The 22,722-nt window shown below is 38.6% G+C and overlaps 2 protein-coding genes across 4 annotated transcripts in view; both read left to right on the top strand.

Annotated features, from left to right (window-relative positions):
- The first annotated feature begins 2,419 nt into the window (after positions 1 to 2,419).
- Positions 2,420 to 17,384, top strand: LOC6528277 (dual oxidase maturation factor 1). 3 transcript variants are annotated; one of them, XM_015198955.3, is made up of 8 exons: positions 2,420 to 2,469; positions 6,044 to 6,175; positions 7,559 to 7,758; positions 8,301 to 8,358; positions 8,455 to 8,589; positions 15,499 to 15,930; positions 16,053 to 16,653; positions 16,786 to 17,384. In XM_015198955.3, the coding sequence occupies exons 3-8, from the start codon at positions 7,594 to 7,596 to the stop codon at positions 16,826 to 16,828; spliced, it is 1,434 nt and encodes a 477-aa protein (XP_015054441.1). In that variant the 5' UTR covers positions 2,420 to 2,469; positions 6,044 to 6,175; positions 7,559 to 7,593; the 3' UTR covers positions 16,829 to 17,384. The 3 variants fall into 3 exon arrangements, with proteins under 3 accessions (XP_015054441.1, XP_015054440.1, XP_002089330.1); XM_015198954.3 differs by having other exon boundaries at positions 2,450 to 2,712; XM_002089294.4 differs by lacking the exon at positions 2,420 to 2,469 and adding an exon at positions 3,181 to 3,334.
- A 3,338-nt stretch (positions 17,385 to 20,722) lies between these two features.
- The window catches only part of LOC6528275 (neural cell adhesion molecule 1), a 76,534-nt gene continuing 74,534 nt past the window's right edge, over positions 20,723 to 22,722 (top strand). Inside the window, exon 1 of the mRNA XM_002089292.3 lies at positions 20,723 to 21,444. The gene's annotated coding sequence lies outside the window, so the exon portion shown is untranslated. The remainder of the gene's footprint in view (positions 21,445 to 22,722) is intronic.

Genomic DNA, 22,722 nt, shown 5'->3' with positions numbered 1-22,722 from the left:
TTTCCATTACATTGCCCTTTCCCTTTTCGGGGTATGAACTGCGGGATATTTTGTATCTTTTTTTCAGCCGCTGACAGCTGAGTTATGAATGCTTTTAGTGCAGGTTCGCAGAAACTGAGTCAGTCGAGCAGTTCCAAAAACGGCAATAACAAAACATAAGCCCAACCGAAAGTGACCGCCGCGTGGTTTGCATTCCTGATATGGGACACGTACTTTATCCGCCGTTTTTCTGGTCTACTTCGTCTGCGATTCCTTTGCCCAGGGACCAACGACCGTCCTCGGTCTAGGCAGTCCAACTCTGTTGATTTCGCGACACATCCGGATGTTGTGTCTTTTTTGTGTTCATTTAATTTGGTTTGGGTGAGTAATGATGTCTTAAACGGTAGCTGCTTAATGCGTAGCTCAGAAGTTATCTTCCCTCGTCGGGTGATTAATTTTAATTTTTTATATCGCTTTTATTGCTGAATAATTTTTATTAACTGCTTGCAATCAAGAAATCAGCGCGAACAAGAATTTTCGTTGTTCGGAAAAGGGCATTTCATGTTGGCCATTCCCGAGTGGCCTGCAGTCGTTGACCGCTTTGATCTGACCTTGCCTGGGGAATTTTCGTTAATTTCAACTTTGTGGTCAGCGCTTTGCACTGGTCCGGGATGCTGTTCATGCTGTTGATGATGATGTTTTTCAGATTTTTCTGGCTTTTATCGCCCATCAAGGTGATAGGTTTGCATATAAATGCCGCTAGAACAAAAGACTTTGGCGACGAACTCGAGGTGACTAAACATGTGTCCGATTTTGCTGTGAGAACAGTTAACAGAGTTTTTTGCCCCAAGATATTTATTTAATGGGAATGAATCATTGGACTGCGTAGCGGAAGTATATTCGTTAATAGGGGTTAAATTGGAATAAATGTAGACCACAAATAAGTTCGCCAAATGATTTAATAAATATCGTTTTCAACCGCAGTTTCAAAAATCTTATTCAAAACAGTTTAAACATAAATATTTAAGTAGTTTATGTACTTTTTAATGCTTCCCTTATAAATTGCACGTTGTAAAAACAGTTATGCGACTGTAACAATTTTTTAACCAGCTTTAAACACGTTTACTTTTGGTAATCACAAAATAATACTTTTTATAATGGAAACTTAATACATCGGCTAAACTTCTAGTGCCTTACGTATAATGAATTACTGATTTTACAGCATTATTTACTTTTTTGTTTATGCTTGTTTTTATGGCTAATTTTGCACACCATAAAAGATTCACTACTGAAGACAGCAAAAATCATGCATAGTGCGGCTGAAAAGTGGCTTAGTGTTGACCAGCCAAATTTGCAACTGTCGAGATCCACGAGATGAGATCGCCCCCTGAATGGATTGACTGGACATAAACAGAGATCACGGAGGCTAACTTGGTGATTTGACTTGGCGTTGGTGCGTGGCACGGTAGTCGCTAGTAAAAATTCAATTAGCAAATTAAATATTAATTACCCGACGGGTCTCTATGCTAATTCAATTAGCAACAGTAGCAGCTGGTCAGCTGTGAATAACTAAAAAAGTTGGAACGATCCGAAGATGAAGTTTCTGGGAATTAAAATTATCCAATACTTAAAACCTGCTTTTGCTTGCAGAATTGTTTCGATTGTAGAGTGCTGTGTGTGAGGTCGGGATTTGTCGAAGATTTCTGTAGATAAATGAAATAAATTTGTTCTTTGTGGTATTTAAAATTTTAACTGATCTTATAATTTTAAACGACTTTTTTTTGCCTTGTACAATGCATTTTGCCAGCTACATATATCATCATTACAATTCATACGTTCATTTCGCTAAATATAAATGTTACTCATAAATTGCCATTTTTAGTTACTGGGCTATAAATAAATCTTCTGTTTTTAATGCCGAGCATTGCGTTTCTACAATAATATTTTAAGTGGCTTATTACAACTTATTTAAAATGTCAGCTAATGAAATAACGTTCAACAGAGTTTTATTTCATTGTAACAATGCAAGCTCGAATATTTTCTGATCTAATATTACAGCTGTTTATATTATACTAATATTTTTTCTCCTCGTGACAGGTGCCTTGCATTCTCGCCCGGCTGATTAAAGTTTGTAATTTGCTGCCCGGTTGTGAATTAAGTGTGAGGCCAGGCCCAAGATGAACCAGTTTGCGGTTCGAAAGTGTGGCAGCCTAGAGTCGGACAAGGTCCCTGATCAGGAATAGCCCTGGCGATATGGCCAACTTCCCAGTCGGATTTGTTGGAATTTTTGTTTCATTATTTTGTTTTTTGATTACTTTACTTTCGGACATATGCTTCATAAATTCACACTCACTTAAGCCTGCAATTAGCGGTAGAGCAAAAGCTCCCATCGCTTCGGAGCTTTGGCTCTCCAAAAGGTTTTGTCTTTCGCTCGCCGCTCTCTGCGTTCAGTTGATCGACGACAAGCTTTCGAAACGGACGCAGATATTTGTGAGTTGCCGCCGCGCATGCGCATTTTAAGTCAGTTGCAACAAAAACAAGGAGAGGCGGCGAAGACGAAATCGAATTGTGTTTTTATTTGTTTGCTTTTGTTTTGCCTGTGTGTTATGCCATGCATAAAACCACCGTGTTCGTAAAAGTGGAGAAAAATCAAAAATCGAAAATTCAAGCCGAAATAAGTTTGCCAAAACAAAAAGAAACCGCAAAAGCCGCGTTATAAAAACCCAAATAACGGTATTAAGTTTGAAGCTCATCTAGTTATTTGTATTTATGCTTTGCGCCTCGTGGTTGTCTGCATAAATAATAAAAAAAAGCTTAAAACAAACAACAGTGTCGAAAAACCCTAACAATTTGCGGGCACATAAAATATAATTAAAGCCTGCAAATTTTTGCCCAAAACATAAAAAAGTTAATCAACACGGTTGCAATTAAATGTTGCAATTTATTTTTTTGCAACTAACGTGCGAAATATTCAGTGCAATACAATAATAAATAAATAAGTTTCGCTAAAGCTATACAAAGTGGAGTTTCTCCATGGAAAGATAAATAAAAAAATAACAAAATCCAAATTATCAAAAATATAATAACATAAATAATTCATTTTTATACCCAATACTAGTAAAAAGCAAAAATAGAATTGTGAACAATGGATAATAAATTATTTATTTTGTTGGGTAACAAAAATGTCAAAAATTCTTCAAACTGATTGCCGAGACTTAAAAGAAACCGAGAACTAAAAATAAAATTTGATAAAGCAAACAAAAAAGAATTCTCGAACATCTAAAGGGGAGTCCGCCATTCCACACGTGTATGTGTGATGGGTGTATGTGTGGGTGGAAGCGGGAAAATCGTGTTGGTAATTTCTAATGCACATGTTCCCTTTGGTATTGTTCAACACACTGCTTTAATACCCTTACTGAGAGTACTTTAATATGATTTAAAGGTTGAGCGTTGTTTTCGAAATACTTAATATTTAGTTATTTATTTAAATATGAACTTTTAATTTAAATACTTAGTTATTTAATCAAATATGAACTTTTAATTTCAAAACAATGATCGTTTTATTGATAGAAGTGTCAGTAATGTTTCAGCAAAAGTAATGAATAGCTATATGAATTTGTAAAGTCTATTCTTGATATGGTACTTAAAGTAACTAGTCAGCGAAAGGGTACATAAATGTCGTATTTCTCTCAATATCCCCCACTTCTCTCTGCATTTTCCTGCCTGCCCTTTTAGTTGTCGTTGAATTTGTATGACGTGTGTGCACCAGGTTGATTTTTGTGATGCGTTTTGACTATGTAATTTCCATGTCAGTCGTTGGGATTACTTCATCTCCCGTTTCATTTCCTATATGGCCAGATGATTCAAACCAAACTGACCAGCGCAAAAATGAAAACAAAAACTACAGCTAAAATAAAACTAAAAAAAAGTTGCACGAAAAAGCCGGTTGAAGGCAACTCTTACATATTTACACGCACCAGCGCTCATTGAACACACGCCGCCAGCAGCAACAACAAAGCTTACACAGAAAAAATTGTTTTTAACATTTATTTAAATATTTAGTGAAAAATGTTCGGATGAACAACGTTCGATTGATAGTAAAACTATTTATTGCAAATTGAGTTATCTGTTTTTATCTACATCGTAACCCTTCATATAACAAATAAATCATATAATTCCATGTAATTTTTTTCTCTCACTGCATTACAGCAGAAGCAACAAAAGCAAAAGCAACAGGGCGACACAGAAACCTGTTGTTGTAGCTCTTGGTGCCTCTGTTGCTGTCTCTGTCTCGTCAAAAGACATTTGCAGAGTTTCCAGCTGCGTGTTGATTATGTCAATTTCATGTTTACTTCATTTCCTCAATCGTCCGGCAAAGGTGTGAGCGAGAGGGGCATAATGGGCGGAAAGGGGTGCGCCAGCAATTTCACTTTCGTTGGACTTGAAAATAAAAGCTGCAGTAGGAGTGTCAGTGAGTGCGAGAGAGAGAGGGCTTATTGGAGCAAGATAGAGGAGGTTGGAGCTGGGAAAAGAGAGCAAGTGAGAGTGAGAGTGCGCACAGCAAGTGGGCTGCATACGGTACTTGGATGCTGATGCTACTGCTGCTGCTGCTGATGCGTCACTTGCTTTGTGGGGCGTTACTGCACCGTGGTTTGCGATAATAAACTTATTGCTATATAAGGTTCTTGATCTTTAAAATTTCATATACTTTGATAAACCGACTAACAAGTCGTATACGTAATATTTAATTTTAAATAAAGGTTGTGCTCAAAATTTGTGAAATATTATAATGGCATAGCCGTAATAACAACTAATAAAAAAATTTAGAAGGGTTCAGTTCTGTGAGATTAAAGGATTAATTTGTCGTTGTACTCACAATTTTATACATATATACATTATTGTTCAAAGTATTAGTTTGTTTGAGAATAATAATATATTGAGTGTTGCATAGTATAACGAACAATTATTATATTAGGGTTATTCCGTTACCACAAGTTTAATTACTGTATCACTGTGCGCCGGCGTCTTTTGTGTGCTACTCGTCGCATATTTTCCGTTTCGTTTTGTAACTGTAATGTCTGTTTTTCCCATTGTCCGATTGTTGCTGGCTGTCGCTTTTGTTTTGCGCTTATAACGTAATAACGTAATGTGCTTGAAGATTTCCACATGCGATGCGTCGCGCTTTACGTTTTGGTGCCAAGTCCATCGCCGACGCCGACGTTCATTGTTTTTGCAGGCAATTGAGCCAATAAACTGACGCAAATCGTAGCGACTTACAAATTCCTGTCCGAAAAATATGCGAAGGTCAACCAGAGGCAGCGCCAACAACAACACCAATAACAACAAAATGGAACTCATAACAAAAAAGTTAAGAACTCCCGCAAGTGGATTTTCATACGTGTGTGTTTGGAGTTCGCACCTTCAAACATGATTTCACGGACTGTCAGCTTGGCAAAAATTCTTATTATAAATGAAACAATTTATTACCGGGTTTTTAAAATAAAATGCAATTTATGTGCAAAGTCTGGTGGCGGCGGACTTGACTAGTTAAACCGGTTGACTGCCAGCAGCAGCAGTACAAAATGGAAAAAAAGAACCATTGACTCAATGGGGGTGCAGTCAGCAACAGTAAAATGCAACTGCTAGGAAAATCATTTTTCTTCAATTTAAAGAATTAAGGAATAGTAAAACAAAGGATAACTTCTAGATAAAATCTAAATATTTGAACAGAAATTGCGGCGATGGTGGTGTGAATTCGACAAAATATTTACCTTTAAAAATATAAACAATAAAACAATAACGTCGGTGTATAACTCAGCGATAAATCTATTAAGTGCTGTGCATAAAAATCCTAATAAACATGTAGCTTATAAATAACTGAAAATTTCCATCAAATAAATCAAACCGTTTAAAATAATTAAATACATGTTCACAGCTGTGAAAACAAGAATATATTTGGCAAAATATTTCAACAACCATAATCGAAATGCGTGTGTGTGTAAAATTTTGTCTGGCTACATTATTTAATTCATTAATCATATATGCAAATTTCTTGATTGTTTAGATTCAGCTTAACGGCTAAGTCAAAGCTATAAATTGGTCATCAAAATTGGATTATACAAAAAATAAATAACAAAGTGAACACGAAAAGTTAATAACAATTATTTTGTATGCCGGTTTCTTCTTGACAAGTTTGGTAAGTGAACTTTAAGACGTGATGAATGAGACTCAATGATAAAATGATGTTAGATGATTTGTTGCCGCAATAAACGCAGGCTAATGAAGAAATAATGATTCGCAAACAAATTTAAAAATAGGAACAATAGAATCATTGCGGAACTGGCCAACTGCATAGCCTCAAGGCATTGATCTGTGTATAATTCTCTTTCTTATTGCTCGTGCTGGTTTACCCTCGAGCCTCACAACTTTCACAAGTCAGAACCCGTGCTGAGTGGGAAAACCCAGCTGAAGTATACTGAGGGCCAGCTTGTAATGTCTGTATAAGATACCTACATCCGCGTGCCTAAGCACGTAACACGTTGCGTATGCGCAATTCCCATACTCCTTCAATCAAGAGATATGTTGAGGGGACTATTAAATTCAGAAACACTAATCATTATCTATCAAATATGAAGATGTGTTAGCGAGTTTGGAAATACCGTGGCTCTTAAAAGTCGTAGGAAATGCCCCACCAAAAATTTACCCTGTGTACAAATGTTTACAGATCGTTAATCTATTAGTGAAAAAGTAGTAATGCATTCTTGGGTATTTTCCCTTAGTTTAATAATTTGTTATTTATTTATTCATATACCAAGACAACATATACAGATATGTTCGTGACAAATGAGTTTCTCTCTAGACCTCTATTAGTATACATTTTTAGCTTTTGCTAGGGTATTTATAAAATCGCTACGACCGTGCAGCTATTGTGTTCAACCCATTCAATTTTATCGATACTTAATTATAACTTTTGCCTACGTCATTGCTTCAGAAGCAGAAATCAGCAGTCGAAGCTGATGATGGTTTTCACGCCGGTTTCAGTTGCTGTTTTGGTTTCTTAATTGTTCAAGCCCCCACATCTCACATGGCATCTAAAGATTTCGACGTAGCTTTTTATTGGTAATTTGTTTGTCTTTAGATCCGGTTCTAGGTCTCATTTCTGGTTTGTTAACTTTTCAAACAATTTTGTAGAGCGACCAAGTCAAATTGGTTTGTTTCTGTTTTTAAAAGAACATTATGTCGTACCTCGTGTAGATTACTTAACTTTTAAATATTTTACATTTCCGGGTACTTATAAATTCTCATACCCAATAAAAATATTTGCATATTTTTTTTGTCTGTTTACCAAACTAATTTCGCATTGAGGTGCCTGCCACTTGAAGTTAAAGTATCTGCTACCTAAAAGCTTAGTCACGAATTGCAGATACGTGGTATCTGCAAGATGCGATGAGATCAGTTGTGCCGAGACTCGCATGATTTTGCAATGCAAATCTTTTAAATTAAGTGCTCTTGCAAAATTATTTTGGCGTTTTTTGCCGCAATACTTTTTATATAATATCTTAATTTTTTATTCGCATAGATCCCAAAACCCCGACATCAGCAACAGCAACCAGCATGAAAGGCTGGTTCGACGCGTTTCGAGACGATGGGGGACCAACGCTATATTCCTTCTCAAATCGAACACCCGTCACCGGAGATGTATCAATCGTAGCCGTCTCAGTGCTATTTGCCACATTTTATGTGGCGTTTTTAGTCATCTTTCCGGGTGTCAGAAAACAGGTGAGTTTAGACTAGAGTGCATTTAATTAAGATTGCATTTAATATGTGACTAACTTGACAAGAATAAATTCAACACTCTTGTTTACCGTACATATCCAAGCAAATTGTAACTTAATTTGACGTACAATATTGCTAATAAAAGCCAAGAAAGCTCGTTAGTTCAAATTAATAAATATATTTTATTGCGAGAATGCAAAGTTATTGAGTGCGTATCATTAGCGTATCATTTGCTAGTCAGACTGGAATCAATTTTCTCACGCTGTTGCCAGCTGGTCTGTTTAATTGAATTGTGCCAACTACTTGGCATCGCCGTAATCGCCGGCACGTTTCCAACAGAAGTCAGATAAATCTTACAGCAATGTATATATAAACCTCTAATGAGAGAGTCAAAACCAAACCAGTTTTCTATAGGCGCGCCCTTTTTTCTTGTCCGTTGGTCTCTATCGATTTGTTGGTTTTATTAGAGCGTTGCAAACACTGAATTCATTTTGTCTTGTAGCTTGATTAAGTTTAATTTGTATTAAATATTATCCCGTCCACAGAAATTCACAACGTTTTCGACAGTCACATTGAGCCTTTTTGTGGGTCTAGTCATACTAAGTGAGTATAGAGTGACCTTCAATCAGCACAATATTATATATTTGATTTGCATTAAAATCAACAACAATGCCCAACCTGGGAATCTTTATCCAACAGTCACTCGCTTGGGATCCGCGTGGCATGTGGCACATGCAACTATCATCGCGCCATACAAAGCCTTCTCACGCGAGAAGCTCCCAGCGCGCATCGGCACCCACATTGGCCTTATGCACGTCAATGTGACGCTGACGGGTAAGTTTGCCAATCCAATCCAATCTAATCCCATCCAATACAATCCGATCCTATCCGATCCAATCCAATCCGCAAACAAGTAGGTACTTGTGCCATGGGTGAATGGGTTGTCATCTCTGATTATATTGGCATCACCGATGAGGTTCTCGTAAGACAGTAAAGGTTTTTGAGTTTGTGTTCAATATAGTTTTATTTTGTTTATACATAGGTATTCCCTCAATTTTCAATTAACTAATAAATGAAGCGTTACTTAAAATGCAAAAATCGGGATGGATTTTATAATGTTTATATTGACATTAAAAACATTTTCAATATATAAAGTGAATAGTTAATAATCTGAAGTAATCAGGTTTCTTTTAATGTCGTACAAATCACTTTATTTATTAAATGTTCAATAAGTTTTTAATTATAACTTTTTCCAGCATTTCTCTGAATCGCTGATTGAATAGCTATTGTAGTCAATTTTTGTACGTTTTTGTATGTCCAACTGAGGTTTTAATTGGTTAAGCAAAGTAATCCCCGATCGTCTAAGTTTTGTCTGTTGATTTTTGAGTTTTTGAGGCAGCTCGTGCACGCCCCCATTTTTCGAGGCAAACTCCGATGGGAGATAAATAACGAGCGTCAACGTGAACAATTGAGCAATTTTCATTTCAGAAAAATGCTGCATGTATGTATATATAAATTTTATTAAAGCTCTGCCTTTTTGTGCATTCTCTGGAGCAGTTGCAGCTTAGGGCTCGACTTGACTTAAGCTACTGGCTAATTGATTTCAAAACTTTAGCGTAGATCTTTTTGCGATAATTTTCGGCGCCGTTCGCTTTTGTTTGGCTATCAAACGCAGCGTGGGCGGTGACGTCAGCTGCGGGTGTTGCTGCCGCTTTGTTTGTTGGCTCCTGCCAAGTGCCAAGTCAAGTTGCATGTCACGATTCTTGGCAACAATAGTGGCCAACAGCAGCAACAACAAATTGAAATGCCACTCGACTCGCGCTCAGCTCGACACCTGCGGAAATATTCGATTCCAATAGCAAACGCTCGTTGAGGAGGCCTCTGTGCACACATATGTATGTATGTTCGTACTATACTCGTAGAGGTATATATGTAGAAGTACGTGTGTGTAGTATGTGCATATCTATCCAAACATATATTCGCCGGCTTGTTTGATTGTTTGCTCGTTTTACTCACTCACTCACTACTTGGCTCATCGAAAAGGTGAAATGCTTTTGTGTTTGAGTCGGGGCTACCTTAGACCCCAGCTGAATCAATTGGAATGCCAGTTTCAAGTCAACTCGAGCACGAATAATCCGAGCCATCCAATCCTATCACATCCTAACCCCCACTTGCCAACAGTCCGGGCGCAAGAGCGCTGAATTCAAATCAGGTTTAAATTGTTTGGCCCGGTGGCAATAATTATACCCGTTACTCGTAGAGTAAAAGGGTATACTAGATTCGTTGAAAAGTATGTAACAGGCAGAAGGAAGGGTTTCCGACCATATAAAGTATATATATTCTTGATCAGGACCAATAGCCGAGTCGATATGACCATGTCCGTCTGTCCGTCTGTCCGTCTGTCCGTCTGTCCGTCTGTCCGTCTGTCCGTCTGTCTGTCCGTCCGTATGAACGCTGTGATCTCAGGAACTACTAAAGCTACAAAGTTGAGATTAAGCATACAGACTCCAGAGACATAGACGCAGCGCAAGTTTGTCGATTCATGTTGCCACGCCCACTCTAACGCCCACAAACCGCCCAAAACTGCCACGCCCACACTTTTGAAAAATGTTTTGATATTTTTTCATTTTTGTATTGGTCTTGTAAATTTCTATCGATTTGCCAAAAAACTTTTTGCCACGCCCACTCTAACGCCCACAAACCGCCCAAAGCTGCTACGCCCACACTTTTGAAAAATGTTTTGAAATTTTTTCATTTTTGTATTGGTCTTGTAAATTTCTATCGATTTGCCAAAAAACTTTTTGCCACGCCCACTCTAACGCCCACAAACCGCCAAAAACTGTGTTTAAGACTCTCCTTCTCCCTTCCACTAGCTGAGTAACGGGTATCAGATAGTCGGGGAACTCGACTATAGCGTTCTCTCTTGTTTTTTGTTTGCTATATTTGGAGATTAAATTTAATGTTGCCCTTTGAGGGCAAGCGATTTCGGCATAGAAATCTAAATATTTGCAGTGCCAGTGACTTTGGACGTAGGTAATTGGATTTATAAAGTGTTTAGACTTTGGTAATTTCTCCAGATGCCAGAGATATGGTTTCATGATTTTCAACTTCCACCTTTTGAATATTTCATTATACTCGAAATTTGGCAAATGACTGCTTCCAAAACAGAAAACCCTCAAAGTCTCCCCGAAAGCAGAAATGACTTTAATAATATGGGAATAAATACTTTTCCATATATTCCAAATTATGACATAATTGGATGTAGAAAGTATATATTATTTTGTACATTCAAATTTAAAATATTTTATTTTCAAAGAAATTACGGGTGCATTCAGGAGAAATATTTTTTAAAGTGTTCAGTGCAAACGAAAAGTTGTGTACAGATACTCTGAGAAGTACACATATGTATATGCATTAATATATATTTGTATATTTGCCCTGTTGCCCCTTCCACTGTTGGCTGTGGGCATTATGTCGGTTGCCATATTGGTTTTGACTAATACAGATTTGTGGAGTGTCTGCCCCTTTCCCTGAATCGTGAGAGTGTTATTTCGGTAGCATTTTCCCAGCCCCATCACCAGCCCCCAACTCATACGCCCCAGCAAATGCTAAGTCAATGACGTTTGCCAAAACTGTTTCACGTGTTTTCATTCCCTATTGTTGCTGGTGGTGGGCGGTTGTGTTTGGTGGTAAAAGGGCAAATGTAGCCCCAAGTTGACAGCTGCTGCTTTACGAGTATTTCTTGCCTGCCATACGCCTTTTCCCTGGTATAAATTTCGATTTTGAATATGATAATTGCGCATGTCAATTGGTGAGTGGTAGTTGAATGTACGGCTTAGTCTTTTGCCTGACAACTTAATTGCTGCACTCGTTATGAGCATGGCTTAAAGTTACTTTTCACGCGGTTTTTCAATTGTGATCTGAAGCATTTTCCATTGCCAAATCAAAGTCAGGCAAATGTCAAATTCGGGTGCCAAAGCTTGAGTACCCGTGGTTTATGCAGCCCAATCATCAAATAACCCAATGATGATGATCTTTTTATAATAATGATTACTTTTTTTGTGCCTTGTGGCATGCTTTTTTATACTTTGTACTTTTTGGCCCAATCTGCGGTGACTTTTGTGCACTTAATTATATATGTATCATTATGACTTTTGTGCACTTCCATTTGAGTTGCAGTTTTTCTTCGTTGCGGTCTGGCATTTATTTGACTCGAATAGGTTACGGCGTATTTATGGTTATATGTATATGCTTCAATCATTTATGTCTGATGTGGGTGTGTGTGCAGTAAGCTTAGAAACCAATTGAAGTGGGGAATTAAGGGTACCAGGTGTTGCAGGCAATTACGATTGGCTTTGTTCATATCAGCTTTGTTTTAATTCTCAATGCACTCGGTTCTCTGTAGCTCATTGAAAACGTTTGATTGGATAGCATATGGCTATTTATGCTTTATGGCATTATTAAGAACAATTGGTATTGGGTGATGAAAAGCTACAAGAGCGCTTAATAAATAAATCAAAAAGTATTAATGAGTATAGTGAGCCCACAAACTACACTGCAAATTATATAAAGACATGTCACTTACCCTTTTTGGTATGTTTGCATACCAAATCCATTCTATTTATAAACAAAATGAATTGTGATTTGATTTTCCAAATCGCCTTTTTAGAGTTCTTCTCGTTTCCTAATGAAGATGGACATGGGCTACTCACTCTAGCGTTGTTCACAGCACATGACAGAAATGGAACATTTATTTATTTTTGTGCAGACACATGGCGGCTCTTGTAGTTGATGGGGTTGAGGAGTAAACACTTTGAAAAAATACAGTTGAGCTCATTCATTGTCTCTCTGCTGTGTCTTGTGTGTCGTGTGCCTTTGTCTATTGTTAAGTCATGATTAATTTAGGTTTTTCTGAACGCGGCCGCTACTGCTGCTAAATTGTTTTTAGCCCCAACACTTTTCCTCTCTGGTCCACGCTGTGTGCAAAAGTAAACACGAAAATCAGCATAATCATCACTTAAAATTATGAAAAGGCATAAAAATACTTACACATATTTCTATTTTTTGTTGCTGCCACGGATGCCCATACTTAAGCGCGAGCTACCCAACATCATCGTCATCCAACTCAAGTATCTCGTAGGGAAACGTCAATTTCGTATACGTAGATATGGTAATTTTTGTTAATGTTGCTATTGTTGTTTTAACGCTTTATTTTCAATACAACAACTTTGGGCTCCATTAACGAAGTTTGAAGTTTGCGGAAGCTTATTTTCGTTCTGGGCGCTAACAACAATGGGCCATTGTAAGTTGTTGATGATCCAAGTGGTTTGATGATACTGGCTTATAAAGTATGATGAACAGAAAACTTGCTCCTACGGAATAGTTAACTTTTACATTTTTCCAAAATCATATACTATAAAGTTTAGTAAAATAGTTTATATACATAATTCTTTTGTTAAATGTCCCATGCCTGATCTTAAATGTTTTATTACCGCGTTGCCTAATCTGGGATTTTATGGGTTGTAGTATTTAAAAGCAACTCTTACTTCCACCTAGGCTAGATCTGTATCACTGCTACGATAAAGCAGCGTTTAAATCAAAAGAGCTCTGCAATTACCATTTCAAATGGTCAAAATGAATTGAACCGGTTCAACTCGCAGCATTTCCACGTTCAACAGACCCCAGGTGAAACAAGTCAGTCCGGTCACCACGAACTGGGAAATCATAACGATTGTCAGTTTAATGACTCCACCATCGATCCACAATGTGCGTAGACGGTGCGTAGACTTATAGACTTGTTGTCTTGGGGACTTGTGGACTTGGCTTAGGTCGGGGTTGCCATTTTCGGTGCAGTTTTAATCGCGATGTAGAGGGGAAACCGGAGGACAGGCCAAAACCTTGTCCCGCGTCGAAGGCCAAGCCCCAGAGCATATAATATATGACAACTTCTGACGATTTATGTAATTTATATACATTTTTTTTCGTGGCGCTGAGTTTGTAATTTGTAAGCTTACTTCGGCTGTAGGTAGCCAATTTTGGGCATAAATTCAGACCGCTTGCCGGCTTAACTCTCTGGTGAGTCATTCGGTTGAGTAAACTATTTTAATAGTGTGGAGCGTGGGAATGTTTGTATAAATAATCTGGTTTTAGTTGCTTACATCTATTGACATACCAGTTATTAAATTACTAAGAACATTTATTAATTGGACATAATATGTAAATATATATGTGAGTCCCTACTTTTTTAAAGTCTTCGAGGTCATTATCATCATTTCTTTTTAAAATTTAAAAAGGCTTAAGTATGGAATTATTTGTAATTTTATTCGTAAAAGCATTTTTATTGAGCTTTATAAATTAACATAATCTTTTTTTGCATTTTCTTGTTTTTGCATATTAATTCGTTAGCCTCTAATTAAAAAACGCTGAGCAGCTTTTTAGACCACTTTAGTCTTAAGATAAATTTTTTTATTTTTTTTGCATAATTTGTTAGTCGGTGCCAGACACCCTGGCAATTGATAATTCCATACCATACCAATCATATATCATTTTTAATTTCTTGCCGACGAAGACCCCTTTTCGCTGTTCAAAGCAAAGCAAAAATATAAGATTAATGATTTTTGCATAAATGTTTAAAGAGCTTTTAGAATTTAGTCACCAATTCCAACGATTTTGGTGGGCAGAAACTTTAATTTGCATTTCGTTCCTTTTATTGTTTTATAGATTTTGGAAAGGAAATCACATTTGAGTTTCTCTTCCATTCACAAACCATTCCAAACAAAAGCCCATTAGTCAAATTTTGTTTCGTATATGCCCATGCGTCACACAATTCTATACCATAGTGTATATTTGGTTGCAGTTGTTGTATTTTATAATGGAATCAACCAATGCGGAATCACATGGCTAAGTTGTTTGGCCGCACGAGAGGTGTGCAAAGTTGTCTATAAATTATGCAAATGATTTTGCGTATTTGTTAAGCATTTATCTTGCTCACTCTCTCTCAAGAGTGGGCAAAATAAATAAACAAAATGCAAAACGGGCCAAAAGCGCGTGCGCTGTTAACCGGAAAAATTTTTGACAAATCTTAATAAACTATGCAAACAGAGAAAAAAGACGGAAAAGTGCACTTGTTGCACATTGATTATGCGATTTCGTTGTTGGTGTTGCACTTTTAAGCCGCTCACTTGAGTCTGCTTGTGTAAGGTTAGCGCGTTTAAGCCATTGACAATGAATTGCTCGCCGAGTGAGAGGAGCGGCATGAAAATCAACATATTACGCATACGCAGTGTGCCGCGGGCCTGGGCGCAATTGCAGCAGACATTTCCGCCTGCAACAGGAAATGTTTATTTGATTTTTGCTTATTTTTCTGTCAGTTTTCTGCCTGTAATTGCTGTGAAGGTTGTTTGATTGAGTGCCATTTGAAGGTGTTGTCATTTTCCGATTGCAATAAAAGGTTCTGACTGTCAAATGTTGATGGTTGTCTTGTTTTCGTTTAGTGGTTGTCAAGTGGTCATGTCCAAGTGCATATTAGTAAATGATTTCCTTGGTGACTTAGGACTGTGTTACTCAATGAAAATATATTGAAATGGTTTATATTTCGAATACGTAATAATTTTATATTCGTTTCCTTCTCTCTGGAAGTGTACCAATGTTTTATTTCAGTTTTTTGTTACTTAAAATAATAAAAATAATAGCTGAAACTACATGGTGTAAAAATAATTGTTTTCTTTTTGTATTTGTCAACAGCGATTCCCATTGGAAACTGGACGCCACCGGACATCGACTACAACGAGCGCTTCACCTGGGAGGGAGCCAATGACATGAGTGCCAACTACCGCCACGCCCTCCAGCGAGGACTGCCCTTTCCCATCCTAACCGTGGCCGAATACTTTAGTCTGGGCCGTGAGGGATTCTCGTGGGGTGGACAGTATCGAGCCGCAGGATATTTCGCGAGCATAATGCTCTGGGCCTCGCTGGCCTCGTGGCTGCTGATGAACTTGCTGCTGATAGCGGTGCCCCGATATGGAGCCTATATGAAGGCTTTGACAGGTGCCCTGCTGGTCTGCACCACGTTGGGCTATCATTGTCTGCTCCCAAAGAGACCTTTGTCCATTCACCTCGAAGGCGGACGTCTGGAGTTTCATTTCGGCTGGTGCTACTGGCTAGTCTTGGTGGCAGGTGAGTAAATGGCATCCCTTTGATTGCTTGGTTTAGCTTTAGGGGGTGCGCTAAAATAATTGAATATAATTTAAAGAGCATTTCAATAATTGTAATTCTTAAATGTTCCTTTGATCGTTTAGGCATTCTCTGCTTTATTGCGGGTGTTCTGATCTCCATTATTGACTTGGTTTGGCCACACACCTTCTCCACTGTGCTCGAGGTTTACTACGGCACGCCATACGATCGCCATGTGATCCTCGAGGAGTCCAGTGATGTGCGCTATCGCAAGCCGCGCAATAGCCGCAGCCTGGAGGATCCACCTGGACTGGGATCCCGCATCCTGCGTCGCCTCAGCTCCAAGGCACGTGACTTGCAACCGGGCACGGCACCGCGACGCGACAGTCCTGCCGGAGTGTCCAGCAGCGGGGGAGTGGAAAACAAGGGTTTCCAGTCGGATGCACCAAAGAGTCCTTGGAGATATCCCTTCCGAAGGTCGCAGCAACTGGCGGCGCAGCAGCACTCGCATCCACTGCATCAGCATCCGCTGCAGCAGCACCATCAGCACCATCAGCACCACCAGCACCACCATCAGCAGCAGCTGCAGTTCGTGGGCGGTCCGGTGGTGCAGCACCCCATGCATCATATGCAGCGCACCATGTCGCAGGATTCAGGATCCAGCATTGCCTCGGCAGCCGTGCAAATCTCCCCGCTGCACAAGCATGCTCTGGCGAGGATGTTGCCGTAAGTTCCCAGTTTTACATAAAATCACGTTTTCACTATTAGGGGGAATAAATAGGAATATAGCTTGAAAACATGAAAATATGTGTAAAAAATTACAAGTTGTTATATAATATCTAATTTCTTTGCCTACAGTAATCCTCCCGTGGAGCGCATTCGTGACATGGATCACTGGTGATTGCCATTGGACAAACCATAAAAATCGACTATTTTTATTGGGCTTAATTCAATCTTGACTAATTGGAAATAATTTAAAAGAAAAACTTAAAACAAAACAATTTGTGATAATTTCTTAATTTAAACAAAACAAATCAACACAAATTAGGATGAAAAATATTTTATAATTGACATACTTTAAATCACATACTCTAACTAAATAACGAAAGCGATGTTAAACTTAAAACTACTTTAATTAAATTATTTTAAATGTTAAGCTAACCATGTAATAACAATCGACGAATCAAATTTAGATATAAGAATGTTTTTAGTGATGTTTATTTGTGATAAGACAATCCTGCCACACGCGCACAGTGAAATCGACGCGTACAGGAGCGAGAATTATGGCGAAAAACAATGTTTATTTCTAAAGTAATTTATTATTTGTAATTTGAATTCAATGCCAGTGTCTATGACGAATAAGATGACAAGAAATATGTGAAAAACCCGTTTAAGTGTAATGTATAAGCTGACCATGTTTAAAAACGATAAGATTAGAAGAAACACGATGACGTAAATCATTTCGAGCCTAATTATTCCGTGGGAGTAGTATTTTAAGGAAGAAATCTGAAGGAGTTACTAAAGTCCTGATTTCACTGAAAACCTCAAACGTTTTGCTAGATTTCCCTTGGCTTTTATAGCATAAATTGAGTTAAGTGTGCATTTCTAAGCCCGCCTAACCAGATTTTATTCTCACTTAAACTAGTCAAATAAATCAATTATCCCAGCAGAGAATCCTGCCCTGCGGAGCGCCAAAGGGTAGGACAAAGCATTGCGAGCGAGTGCAAATAAATAAAAACAAATAAAATGTACTTCATATGCAAGGCGAGCATAAATAGACAGTTATATTGCCCACCCACCTCGACCACCCACTTCTGGCAGCGCGTGCGAGCGAGAAGGACAGTGCGATGTCCTGTGTCGCTATCGCACGCTTTTCGGTTTAGAGTTCAAGGAATCAAGATTTATGACATTTTTATTACAAAAACGAGCGCAGTTAGTTGTGGGCGGACTGGCTCTCCTACGCCCCCCACCCCTTTCTCCCACACACATTCCGCCACTACGCTGACTTCAAAAATATGCAGCCAGGCGCGTCAAGCCATTATTTGGACTTGGGCCTTGGGAGCGCCAACAGCTACACGGCAAACTGCAGAAGAGGATTAGCTTTTGGAGTTATGCCTTGCTGAGTAACTAACTAATATCAGAAGAACAAGAAAGAGTTGTAGAGGAATAATGATTTAAGTAACAGTGCTGGCATAACTTATATTAGCACCTTAGAAAGAAAGTAAAGAGCCATAAAATATATCCGTATCTGAACTTACCCGTTCAATAAACAGGAAGATACTATTTATACTTTATACTATCTGCAGTCAAAGCGCAGCATTTTTTCTCAGTGCACTGGCCTGCGCCTGGGCTCGGGCTGGGAAATGCCGCCGCATGCAACGGAAGGCGCATAATTCACAAAACAGCAGGCGATACTGAAGAGGAGGAGGAGCAGGGGAATGGAGCAGTTGGCAGAGGCAAATGCAATGGGAATCTGGGCACGGGATACAAGAACACCGTCCCACCCAGCACCTTAGGATGCTTTTTGACTCTCAATTTTAATATAAACAAATTGCAAACGTTCATATTTATGACATTTTTTCCTTTACCTCCTTGGCGTCTTCAGGTCCTTTTTTTTTCTATACTTACATTTAAAGAATTCGAAGTGAGAAAGGTATTTTGCGTGGTTAAATAGTCGGATAAACACTGAAACTGTAACTTTATGCTTGCAAGCTGCATACATAAATCAAGAAAATCTAAATGCTACAGTTTTTACCCACATTTCCTTTTAAATCAAGGCAATGTCAAAATCTCTAGAGAGCTGCATGACACACTAAGCCGAATGTGAGCTTGACAATATACTTTCTTGGTTTCCCTTTGCTTTCCGCCCAATTTGTGTTGCATACTTTTCCATACTGTTTTGCGCATGGAGGAAATTCCATTAACAATACGCATCAATTTGCATCGATCATTGTGGGGCTAACAATACGTCCAATATGCCACACAGAAACAATGAGGGCAAAAATAAAATAAGCAAAAAAATAAAATAGTTGCATTCGTGGGAGAGTAAGATAAATTCTCTTGGCAGCTGTGCTAACGAGCAGCCCCGGGGAAAGCATGAAATGGTGGAATGAAGGGGGTTTTTGGGGCTTATGGGAGGTTATGGGGGTTGGGGGTTATAGACTTTTTGTCAAGGCAACAAGCAAACAAGTATTTGCTGAGTAATGCCAACGCTTTTATTTCACGCGAGCGGAAAACGCGAAGAGATTGAGATTCCTCTGCAACTTGGTCATGTCCTTTGCCTTTTGCGTAATACAAATGAAAATGGATGAGCTACTAAGCGTTGTCTTTGCTGCACTCGCTGCAATTGTTGCATTCGAACGTTGCATTGCATTGACTGAACTGAATAAAATGAAATGAAAATGTTGCAACAAGCTAACACAACAACCAAGACCAGCCCCGCCCCGTCCCGCCTCTTCTTTCGGAATTTCCCACCCAATTTTCCTACTGGGAATGCACTTTGTTTCTATGATGCGCCGTTGTCCCCTGCTTCTCGATTCACTTTCTTGCTGCGCATGTGTTTTGTCTTTGTTTTTATGCCATTTATTTATTTAAGTCAATTTCGTAGAGTGTGTTTGAACATTTCGCTGCAATTCATTTTCGGGTTTTATTTTCTGTCTGCCTCCTTCGCTTGCCATTTTTTACGCGTCTTGTATGAGTTTGTACCTAACTTGACGACAATTTTTACTCTGAGTGATTGCAGTTAAAAGGAATGCGAGGGTTGATAAAACTCGAAGGAGCCATTCGGCGAAAGGATGAGGTCAGTCTGGAGTTAATTAGCTGGTAGTCCGTAGTTTTGATTGGGTTTTATCAGTAATTGCTGACGGGTGGAATGGTAAGAGCTAGAGGAAAAAGTCGCAATCAAAACTCGCTATTCCTTTCAGCTATAAGACGTTGTTTAATTCTTTTTTATTGGCTATCCCTTTTTTTTTAGGAATTAATTCCATCACCAATTTTTTTCCCCTTTTATAAAAGACTTTCTAATATCGGCAGCACCTAGATTTTACACAACATTTTACATCTTACACTACATATTTACATAGTGCATGGAGTCCAGGCTTAGCCAAGACACGGAACCGCATTTATACCAAAATTCAAGAAAGTATAAGACTTTTACTCTTTGATTTTAAATTGAAGTTTTAATTCAGCTACTACATAAAGTGCTCTTCACTTGCCTATCTCTAATTTCTAAATCTCACAATTACCGATCAAATACTGGGCGGTTGATAACAGATACATGAAAATACATGATTAATAGATAAAATAAAGAAATATATGTACATATTAATACCTATTTTAGAAAAGGTATAGATTCATAAATAATAATGTAAATAAAGCATAAAACATAAATTTTATTTTCTTAGCTTCTGTTGGTGAAAATAATAAATAAGCTGGCTAATAAGTATTCTACGGATTTTCTGATTTATTTCTGTGCGTATAATATGAAATTCATTTTTAATTAACTAAGCCATATTAGCAAAAGTGTGTGATTGCATTTTAAATAATTTAATTTTGTTAACACAGAGAGCTAGCAGTTCATTTCGTTCTCTTTACTCAGCCGCTTTGAGAGATGCTCGTGAGTATGGCGCTCGTGTTATCCTTTGCTGCGTTCGGCTCTTGTCCTGTGGCTCGGATCGTGCTCGTTTTCGGGGTTCGGCTGCCGAGGAGCGGAGCTTCGGGCGGCCGACTTCCGGCGGGGGACTGTGGGAACTGTGGGGCTTGTGGGGCTTATGGGGCTCTGAGCTGGCCAGGCCGATTCAGTTGAAGCTCAGCCGTCGGACTGTTTTGAACGTGGTTTTGCAGGGATGCTGACGCTCGCAGCGGCAGCCATCGAATTAGCGAAGTTATCGGGTCTCGTCCTGCACACACACTCGCACCCACATACACAAAGAATCGGGTGCGTTGTTTCGCGAATAAATATAAATCTCGTACCGCCAGAAAGGACCAATTATCGAAATCAATAGGAGCTAATTAGAATATACCTGCTCCTAATTTGGTTGGGGGTTTGAACTGCATTGGGGTTTGCGTGCTGTTGGTTTTCGAATAATAAAGGCAAATAAAATCATGCGACTCACTCAACGAGCAGCTGATATTGTTGCACACACAAAAGGCTACACTGGCGCTCCTCTTAGGCGATTTAATTGCCCTGTTCTCGTTTGGGGCATACATTAAAACCAGCAACTAAGTATTTGCAAGTGGCCCAGTGTCTTCGTTGTGTGTGTGTGTGTGTTGTTGTTGTTGTTCGTGTGGCCCGGTGTGTGTAGCCTCGTTACCGTGTGTTTGTTTGTGTTTTGATGGTCACGTGGTCAGTTCAAAGTTGGCTTGGCCCACTGCCTTCTTGTGCGTGACAAAAGTCCAGCAACAGTAGCAACAATAACAGTAGCAGCAGCAAGAGCAGCAACAGCAGCAGCAAACACAAATTGCAACAACTGCAATAAAGGATTATCCTGCGTGGGACAAATTTAAATTGCTCGCCAGGTAAGTTGGACGAGCTCACTTTTTGCTCTTTAAGAGTGACTTTTTGCCTAAAAGTTTACTAACTAAAGTTGAAATTGCCACCCGCCTTCGCAGTTGCTGCATATAGAGAAAAACTACTGAGCTAAATTATGCTTCCTGCTACTTTCCAGGAATTAATTAATTTCGTTTGCCATTTTATTAAATTCTTGTTACATTCTCATTCCGAGAATGCATAGTTAGAAACTGAAATAATGACTTGTTTTAAAATTGTTCGCGGTCTGGTAGCTTGAAAATTGTTCACTAGATAATTATTTCGGCCCCGTTTTTTAATGCATAGACAAGAAAACTCTTTGGCAGTGACTGTGTGAAAAATTATGAAATATAATATCCTTTTTTGACCGATATTTTAAATAATTTTTCTTATTTATTTATATTTTGTTTAATTTTTTAAGGTCTTTTTTCGTTTTTATGCAGACATGGCAAGGCTTTTTTCAGTGTCGAAGCTGTGGAATTCGCGGTTTAAGCTCTTGTCTCGATGCGCCAGTTTTTCACTTTGGCCGCCCCTTCACTTTTCCCCCATCGCTCGCAACTTATATTCCCCCGTGGTACCCCTCTGTTCCTCTTTTTCGCTACGCCACTGGGTCGATTGCCGTAACTTAAAATGCGCCAACTGGCCAAAAACTTTTGCCTAAAGTTTATTTACTTGTTTTTTTCCCGTCTTGCTCATCTTTTTATATCCATTCCTTTGTCTAGCAATGCAAAATAAAGTAGAGGTATAAAATGGACAAAAAGACATTCAAAAAGATAAGTAAATGCTTCTGATAATTTCTTGTAGAAGTAAAATATCAACACTTTTTACCAATATCTAAATTTTGCTACGAAGTATAACTTAAGTGTAAAGTTAATTTTAATTTATCAAATAAGTATGTTCATTACTTATTTGACTTTCGAGAAATAATTGTATAACCTCAAAAGTCAACTTTTTAATATAACTTCTCAATAAACCCTAGTGGAATGTAATTTGTACATTGCGCGTTAAAAATGAGTTGTAAAATTCAGTCAAGATAATAAATAAAAATTAATTTAATTTGATATTTCATTTATACTGGGGCACTGCCAAGAAGAGCAAGTTCCGTCCATGCCCCAAAGTTGCAGTTCCTTGAGCTCAGGCCAACTAAAGTTGTGAACAGCCCACCTGAAGAGGACCCAAATTTCATGCCTTTCGCCTGTTTATTAAATTTGCATGCCGTCTTTCATTAGGGAAAAGTGACAACGTCAGGCCTTTCCCTTCAACCTCCG

Source organism: Drosophila yakuba, chromosome 2L (genome assembly GCF_016746365.2).
Source record: "Drosophila yakuba strain Tai18E2 chromosome 2L, Prin_Dyak_Tai18E2_2.1, whole genome shotgun sequence".
In the NCBI taxonomy this organism is placed as follows: domain Eukaryota; kingdom Metazoa; phylum Arthropoda; class Insecta; order Diptera; family Drosophilidae; genus Drosophila; species Drosophila yakuba.
Note: the sequence above shows the minus strand (reverse complement) of the source record. Positions and strands in the feature narration are given on the sequence as shown.